This window comes from Macaca fascicularis, chromosome 17 (assembly GCF_037993035.2).
Source record: "Macaca fascicularis isolate 582-1 chromosome 17, T2T-MFA8v1.1".
In the NCBI taxonomy this organism is placed as follows: domain Eukaryota; kingdom Metazoa; phylum Chordata; class Mammalia; order Primates; family Cercopithecidae; genus Macaca; species Macaca fascicularis.
Genome location: NC_088391.1, coordinates 88,961,562 through 88,970,507, shown reverse-complemented (window position 1 = coordinate 88,970,507; position 8,946 = coordinate 88,961,562). Strand labels below are relative to the sequence as shown.

The 8,946-nt window shown below is 43.2% G+C and overlaps 1 protein-coding gene across 1 annotated transcript; it reads left to right on the top strand.

Annotated features, from left to right (window-relative positions):
- The first annotated feature begins 2,420 nt into the window (after window positions 1-2,420).
- Window positions 2,421-3,970, top strand: LOC135968135 (protein SET). Its single transcript, XM_065533406.2, has one exon. It carries the CDS (start codon window positions 2,437-2,439, stop codon window positions 3,307-3,309), a length of 873 nt encoding a protein of 290 aa, XP_065389478.1. The 5' UTR covers window positions 2,421-2,436; the 3' UTR covers window positions 3,310-3,970.
- The last annotated feature ends 4,976 nt before the right edge of the window (window positions 3,971-8,946 follow it).

Below are 8,946 nucleotides of genomic sequence, written 5' to 3'. Positions count from 1 at the left end.
TTTTTTTTTTTTTTTTTTTTTTTGAGATGCAGTCTTGCTCTGTCGCCCAAGCTGGAGTGCAGTGGCACCATCTCGGCTCACTGCAAGCTCTGCCTTCTGGATTCACGCCATTCTCCTGCCTGAGCCTCTAGAGTAGCTGGAACTACAGGCACCTGCCACCACGCCTGGCTAATTTTGTTTTTGTGTTTTTAGTAGAGATGGGGTTTCACCATGTTAGCCAGGATGGTCTCGATCTCTTGACCTCATGATCCACCTGCCTTGGCCTCCCAAAGTGCTGAGATTACAGGCGTGAGCCACCGCGCCGGCCTGCGTTGCCTACTTAATGGTAATTCTTCAGAGTACAGTGGTTAACAACACAGGCCTTGAGTCCATTAGAACAGGTCTCTCATTTCTTACTTGGGCAACACTGAACCTGAATTTCCTCATCTGAAAATGAAGATAATGATATCTACATTGAAGTGCTATTGGTACGATTAAATCAGATGTTTGTAACGTGCTTAACACAGTGTCATCATATAAGAAACCCTCGCCAGGTGCAGTGGCTCACGCCTGTAATCCCAGCACTTTGGGAGGCCGAGGCGGGTGGATCACGAGGTCAGGAAATCAAGACCATCCTGACCAACATGGTGAAACCCCGTCCCTACTAAAAACACAAAAATTAGCTGGGTGTGGTGGCGCACCCCTGAAGTCCCAGCTACTCAGGAGGTTGAGGCAGAAGAATCGCTTGAACCCAGGAGGCAGAGGTTGCAGTGAACCGAGATTGTGCCACTGCACTCCAGCCTAGAGACAGAGCAAGACTCCATCTCAAAAGAAAAAAAAAAAAGAAAAAGAAAAAAAGAAAAAGAAACCCTCAATAAATGATATCCTTTACTATGAATTGTTAGGGGTATAGCTCCCTGGGTCAGTCAGGATCCAGTCAGGATAAAGGAACCACCATGTAAATTTAACGAGGAGTTCAATATACAGAATGACTCAGTGTAACAGAGGATTACCTCCTAAGGGATAGAGAGAACCCTGAAGAATATAGGTAAAGGAAGTGGCAGGAACAGCCACTACCTCTGGGGTCGGGGTGGAGCACCCAAGAAAGAAAGAAACCCAGAAGAGGGAACTGGTCCCCAGCCAGGGCTGGGATCCAGACGCTGTTGAAGACAGTACAGCCATGCCCACTGGGTGATGGAGAAATTTGCTAAGGTTTGCTGGTGGAACCCAGTGAGTCTCTGCCCATTGGAGAACCAGGGAAAAGATGACTGCCCACTGGGAGATGCTGAAATGTGAAAATCACTGGGAATCTACTGGAGGGGTAGTGGCTCTGAAACTCACTAGAGTGAGCACCACTGGGTGTCTAGAACAAACAGAAGATCCTTGGCTTAGTCCATTCAGACTGCAATAACAAAATATGCTAGACTGTGTCATTTATAAACAATAGGAATTTACCGCCTATATGCTGGAGGCTGTGAAGTTCAAGATCAAAGCACCAGCAGGTTCAGCATCTTGTGAGGGCTGGCTCTTGGCTTCAAAGATGGCACCTTCTCATTGCATCCTCACATAACAGAAGGCTTACCTGAGCCTCTTTCATAAGGGCACCAATCCCATCCTCAAGGGTGGAGCCCTCATAGCTTCATCACTCCCCAAAGGCCTCACCTCTTAATTCTGTCACATTGGGTATTATGTTCCAACATATGAATCTGGGGAGTACACTCAGACCACAGCAAGTGCCTTCCTGCTGCAGTGTTCCTCCAGCCCTCTGGACTGACAAGGCTTAAGCTCATGCCAGCTGGCCAGGTAGAAATGTTCCAGTATCACAAACAGGGCAATGAAAGGTGGATTCGGAGCTCAGGGGCGGTGAGAGTTGGCACGCCCACTAAGAGCATTAACACCTCTGGTAGCTCATCCTAGTCCAGCAATGGTGGAAAGGGATGATCTGAAGGGAGCAATGTCACCCTCCCTCCTGTAACAGCTCCTTCAATTTGCACCTAGACTGTAGGTCAGAATTGCATGGTTTTCCTAATTGTAATTCCTCATGGTACAGTGGAATCACAAAGATTTATTTTATTTTATTTTGAACAGTCTTGCTCTGTCTCCTAGGTTGGAGTGCAGTGGCTTGATCTCCACTCACTGCAACCTCCACCTCCCAGGTTAAGTGATTCTCATGCCTCAGCCTCAGCTGTGACTACAGGTGTGACTACACCACGCCCTGCTAATTTTTGTATATTTAGCAGAGATGGGGTTTCACCATGTCGGCCAGGCTGGTCTTAAACTCCTGTCCTTAAGCAATCCACCCACCTTGGCCTCCCAAAGTGCTGGGATTACAGGTGTGAGCCACTGCTCCCGGCCACAAAGATATATTTTTAAAGAATTTATAATTACATCAGAGTTCAGCCTGCTTCCGGACGGGTGAGGAGACTCGTGTTCTGGTTCTAGGACTTCCCTAACAGCATGGCCCCTAAACGCCAGTCTCCACTCCTGCCTCAAAAGAAGAAACCAAGACCACCGCCTGCTCTGGGACCGGAGGAGACATCAGCCTCTGCAGGCTTGCCGAAGAAGGGAGAAAAAGAACAGCAAGAAGCAATTGAACACATTGATGAAGTACAAAATGAAATAGACAGACTTAATGAACAAGCCAGTGAGGAGATTTTGAAAGTAGAACAGAAATATAACAAACTCCGCCAACCATTTTTTCAGAAGAGGTCAGAACTGATCGCCAAAATCCCAAATTTTTGGGTAACAACATTTGTCAACCATCCACAAGTGTCTGCACTGCTTGGGGAGGAAGACGAAGAGGCACTGCATTATTTGACCAGAGTTGAAGTGACAGAATTTGAAGATATTAAATCAGGTTACAGAATAGATTTTTATTTTGATGAAAATCCTTACTTTGAAAATAAAGTTCTCTCCAAAGAATTTCATCTGAATGAGAGTGGTGATCCATCTTCAAAGTCCACCGAAATCAAATGGAAATCTGGAAAGGATTTGACGAAACGTTCAAGTCAAACGCAGAATAAAGCCAGCAGGAAGAGGCAGCATGAGGAACCAGAGAGCTTCTTTACCTGGTTTACTGACCATTCTGATGCAGGTGCTGATGAGTTAGGAGAGGTCATCAAAGATGATATTTGGCCAAACCCATTACAGTACTACTTGGTTCCTGATATGGATGATGAAGAAGGAGAAGGAGAAGAAGATGATGATGATGATGAAGAGGAGGAAGGATTAGAAGATATTGATGAAGAAGGGGATGAGGATGAAGGTGAAGAAGATGAAGATGATGATGAAGGGGAGGAAGGAGAGGAGGATGAAGGAGAAGATGACTAATAGAACACTGATGGATTCCAACCTTCCTTTTTTTAAATTTTCTCCAGTCCCTGGGAGCAAGTTGCAGTCTTTTTTTTTTTTTTTTTCCTCTTGTGCTCAGTCACCCTGTTCTTGAGGTCTCTTTTCTCTACTCCATGGTTCTCAACTTATTTGGGGGGAAATACCTTGAGCAGAATACAATGGGAAAAGAGTCTCTACCCCTTTCTGTTGGAAGTTCATTTTTATCCCTTCCTGTCTCAACAAAAACTGTATGGAATCACCACCACCGAGCTCTGTGGGAAAAAAGAAAACCCTGCTCCCTTCGCTCTGCTGGAAGCTGGAGGGTGCTGGGCCCCTGTGTAGTAGTGCATAGAATTCTAGCTTTTTTCCTCCTTTCTCTGTATATTGGGCTCAGAGAGTACACTGTGTCTCTATGTGAATATGGACAGTTAGCATTTACCAACATGTATCTGTCTACTTTCTCTTGTTTAAAAAAAGAAAAAAAAAAACTTAAAAAAATGGGGTTATAGAAGGTCAGCAAAGGGTGGGTTTGAGATGTTTGGGTGGGTTAAGTGGGCATTTTGACAACATGGCTTCTCCTTTGGCATGTTTAATTGTGATATTTGACAGACATCCTTGCAGTTTAAGATGACACTTTTAAAAATAAATTCTCTCCTAATGATGACTTGAGCCCTGCCACTCAATGGGAGAATCAGCAGAACCTGTAGGATCTTATTTGGAATTGACATTCTCTATTGTAATTTTGTTCCTGTTTATTTTTAAATTTTCTTTTTGTTTCACTGGAAAGGAAAGATGATGCTCAGTTTTAAACGTTAAAAGTGTACAAGTTGCTTTGTTACAATAAAACTAAATGTGTACACAAAAAAAAAAAAAAAAAAAAGAATTTATAATTACAATTGTAATTCTTGGACTTCACAAGATATAATTACTTTGAAGTCTTAATTATGGACATACAGTGAGGCAAGCAGCTATTACGAGGAAGAAATCTAACTGGACCCCTGCAAAATTTCATCTATTAATCTTTGCTTCTAACAAAGATTTGTTGGAATCTTTGTTGGAATCTACCTTTCTGCATGTTTGTTTATGATTCTGTTTTTTAAAAGGCCAAGGCGGGAAGATCACTTGAGGTCAGAATTTCAAGACCAACCCAGTCAACATAGCAAGACCCCCTCTATACATAAAAAAGCAAAACAAACAAACAAAACACTCTTCTGCCTCTAGGAAAGCATTTAAAAGATGTAGTAAAAACAGCAAAAACAAAATCCTTGACATTTGTCTTGCTAAGTCCTGGCCCTTAAATGTCATCTCTCTTCCCGTGACTGTGAAATAAGCAACCTGAAATTGACAGAGTTTGAAATTCATTTTCATTATTCCAACTAGAAGTAATTGTTTTTACAAATACCACTCACCAGAAAAGAAGATAGAATTTTGGCTCTGTATTATTTCCCACAGACACAAATGACTTTTCCTGGCTCCTATTTCATGAGATAATCACCCATCTCATTACTGGTATCACCTCTTGGAAACACTGACCTGTTTCACCAACCTTCAGATAAATGTGATGGTTCCACACAGACACATTTATGCTGGTGTCAGGGTTCGACCAGTTCTGTGTATCTTAGAAGAGTAGATCCTTTCCATATTGCGGCCATATAGTAAAATAGGTGAAAATTCTCAGAAGTGAAGGAAGTGTGCCATTTAGGGCAACTGCAAGATAGCGAGTAGTGCAATGGACTTGAAATCAGAAAATCTGCATCCAGACTTTTATCTCTTGGTGTACAAACTAGCATATTTGGTGCTGGACAAAATATTCAGCCTATTTGAGCCTATTTCCTCACTTATAAAATTGGAATAATACTAAACTCTCTGCTTGTCATAATAACTAACTTCACACAAAAGAGGCTACTAGAAAGCCAAGGACATATTAGGTACTTAGTAAAGTTTACAAATATCTAAATTTTTTTTTTTTTTTTTTGAGATGGAGTCTGGCTCTGTTGCCCAGGCTGGAGTGCAGTGGCATGATCTCTGCTCACTGCAACCTGTGCCTCCCGGATTCAAGTGATTCTCCTGCCTCAGTCTCCTGAGTAACTGGGATTACAGGCACGCGTCACCACTCCCAGCCAATTGTTTTTTTTTGTATTTTTAGTAGAGATGGGGTTTTACTATGTTGGTCAGGCTGTTCTTGAACTCCTGACCTCAAGTGATCTGCCTGCCTCAGCCTCCCAAAGTGCTGGGATTATAGGCATGAGCCACTGTGCCCAGCCACAAATATCTAAATCTATTATAGGAAATATTTATATAAAATTCTTTTATTTTTTATTTTTTGAGACAGGGTTTTGCTCTGTCACCCAGGCTGGAGCACAGTGGTGCCATCGTAGCTCATGGCAGCCTCAATCTTCTGGGCTCAAGTTATCTTCCCACCTCAGCCTCCCAAGTAGCTTGGGCCACAGGTGCACACCACTACACCCAGCCAATTTGTTTATATTTTCTTTTTTGTAGAGATGGTTTCTCACCATATTGCCCAAGCTGATCTTGAACTCCGGGATTCAAGCAATCCTCCGGCCTCAACCTCCCAAAGTGCTGGAATTACAGGCATAAGCCACCACACCCAGCTAAAAAATGTTCTTTCTTACATTAATTGGTAACCTTATTAACAATCGTTGTGTTACTGGATTGATATGGTTACTTATTGAACACCTAATCAAATTATAGGCTTTCTATTTATAGCACGTGTACTAAGAAAATAGTATGTGAATATCACATTAAACTAATGGAAAGGGTAAATGCTAAATAAGCCCATCTGCTACTATTTTTATTCATGCTAAACCTAATAGCCCAATTTAGCAGAGAAGGTAATTAGATGTACAGTCTTTGCTGTGCATGGCTGTCCATTTTCATTTGCTCTGAGTAACCATTTGCAAGACCGTAACCGATGTATTTAAGATCTCCTCCTCTTCCCCTGCTTGTTTGCTTATTCATTCAGCAATCACTTATCAAGCTGCTCCCACCTGCCCTGCAACAGGCTTAGACACTGTGAATTCAAAAATAAATAAAAAAGTGGCCTCAAGGAACTTATAGTTTAGTGGTAGAACAGACACCTAAACCCAATAAGTATGATACAGTGTAACAAGGGCTATAGATAGAGCTCTGGGGACAAGGAAGATGATGTGACTGATTTTACCTGGAGTATCAATTTAAAAAGGCTTCACGGACGGGCTCGGTGGCTCTGGCCTGTAATCCCAGCACTTTGGGAGGCTGAGGAGGATGAACCACCTGAGGTCATCAGGGGTTCGAGACCAGCCTGGTCAACATGGAGAAACCCCGTCTCTACTAAAAATACAAAATTAACCGGGCATGCTGCCTATAATCCCAGCTACCCGGGAGGCTGAGGCAGGAGAATCGCTTGAACCCGGGAGGCAGAGGTTGCGGTGAGCCAAGATCGCGCCATTGCACTCCAGCCTGGGCAACAGACAGAGCGAGACTTCGTCTCAAAAAATCAAAAATAAAATAAATTTTTAAAAAGGCTTCACAAGAATTAAGGCTCTTGAAGAGTGAGAAGGAGGTCCATTTTCACACTGCTGATAAAAACATATCTGAGACCAGCTAATTTATAAAGAAAAAGAGGTTTTGTGGACTCACAGTTCCACGTGGCTGGGGAAGCCTCAAAATCATGACAGGAGGCGAAAGACACATCTTAGGAAGCGACGACAAGAAAGACTGACAAGGGGTTTCACCTTGTAAGAGAAGATAGTCTCGCGAGACTTACTACCACGAGAACAGTATGGGGGAACCGCCCCATGATTCAATTATCTCCTACTGATTCCCTCCCACAACACCTGGGAATTACAGGCGCTACAAATTCAAGATGAGATTTCGGTGGGGACACAGCCAAACGGTATCAGGACGAGAAAGGCATTCAAGGCAGAGACTAAAACCTGTGCATAACTATGGTAGCCTAAATATTCTGACGTCATCAAGGAACTGCAGGATGCTCTGCGTTCCTGAAGAACAGGGTACCTGGTGGGAAGGCAGGTGCTGGCCAGTCCATGTTGAGTGGGCACGGCAAACACCCTGCAGGCACCGGAGTGTGGACTCTGTTCTCGTCCCTGTGAAGAGCTTTCTGAGGTTCTGAGTCTGAGGGGAGTCCAATCTGTTTCAGGAAGCTCATTGTGAACTGTGAAACAGAAACAATTACAAATGTGTAATGATTTGCCATTTCCTATGAACTCTGAAATGCACATAATCAGCTTGTGTTACAAAGATCTATTTTTAAAAGTATATTTATTGCAGTATTATTGATAGCAATAAAACCTAAAACACGATCTATATGTCCACCAAGAGTGACCTGATAAAAATAAAATAAATACTGATACGCACAGCCAGTGAAATACTGTTCAGCTCTTTATTTATCTATGTAGTTGAGACAAGGTCTCATTCTGTCGCCCAGGCAGGCTGGAGTACAGGGGCGCAATCACAGCTTACTGCAGCCTCCACCTCCCAGGCTCACGCAATCCTCCCATCTCAGCCTGCCCAGGAGCCAAAACTACAGGTGCATGTAACCACACCTGGCTAATTTTTTTAATTTTTTGTAGAAACGGGGTCTCATTATGTTGCCTAGGCTGGTCTCAAACTCCTGGGCTAAAACAATCCACCCACCTCAGCCTCCCAAAATGCTGGGATTATAGGCATAAGCCACCGCCTGGCCTACTATACAGCTTTTAAAAGGAATAAATTAGATCTAAATTTTTTGTATGGAAAGCTGGCCCAGATATGCTAAGATTTGTTTTGTACAGTTGTAGAACAGTATGAGTAATATACCATTTATGTAAAAATAAAATAATAATAACCTAGTTACACTTAAACTGTTACATTTATATAAATGCATGTATGTGCCTGAAACCTCACTGGATAGATAGAAAAGAATCTGTTTGCAAGGTGGGGTAGGTCATAATGGTACTTTAATATTTTGCTGAATACATTTTTGCAAAGTTTTAAACTTTTTTTTTTGCCAGTAGCATATATTACACATTTAATATTTAAAAAATTAGTTTTAAAAAGTTTAGAAAGGCCGGGTGGGGTGACTCGTGCCTGTAATCTCAGCACATTGGGAGGCCAAAGCGGGTGGACTGCTTGAGGTGAGGAGTTTGAGACCAGCTTGGCCAACATGGTGAAACTCCGTCTCTACTAAAAACACAAAAATTAGCCTGGTGGTGGTGGGCGCCTATAATCCCAGCTACTTGGGAGGCTGAGACAGGAGAATCACTTGAACTCTGGAGGTGGAGTTTGCAGTGAGCCAAGATCACGCCACTGCACTCCAGCCTAGGTGACAGAGCGAAACTCCATCCCCCTCCCCCCCACACACACAAAATTTAGATAAATGTGCAATCTTTTGGTGTACTCTAATTGGGAGAATAGCCTCTCTAGGTATGGAATTATGATCCCAGGAAGCAGAGTGACTACCCGAAAACACAACACAGCACAGTGATGAGTGTGGGCTCCCACGTCAGACTGCCTGTCTTCCCAACCAGGCTCGGCCACCTAGTAGCTGTCTGCCACCTAGTCCATTTCAGCTTTCAGTCTCCTCCCTGCCACAGAGATAACCGCCTTGGCCGTCCCCTAAGGCACTGGAGGATTAAG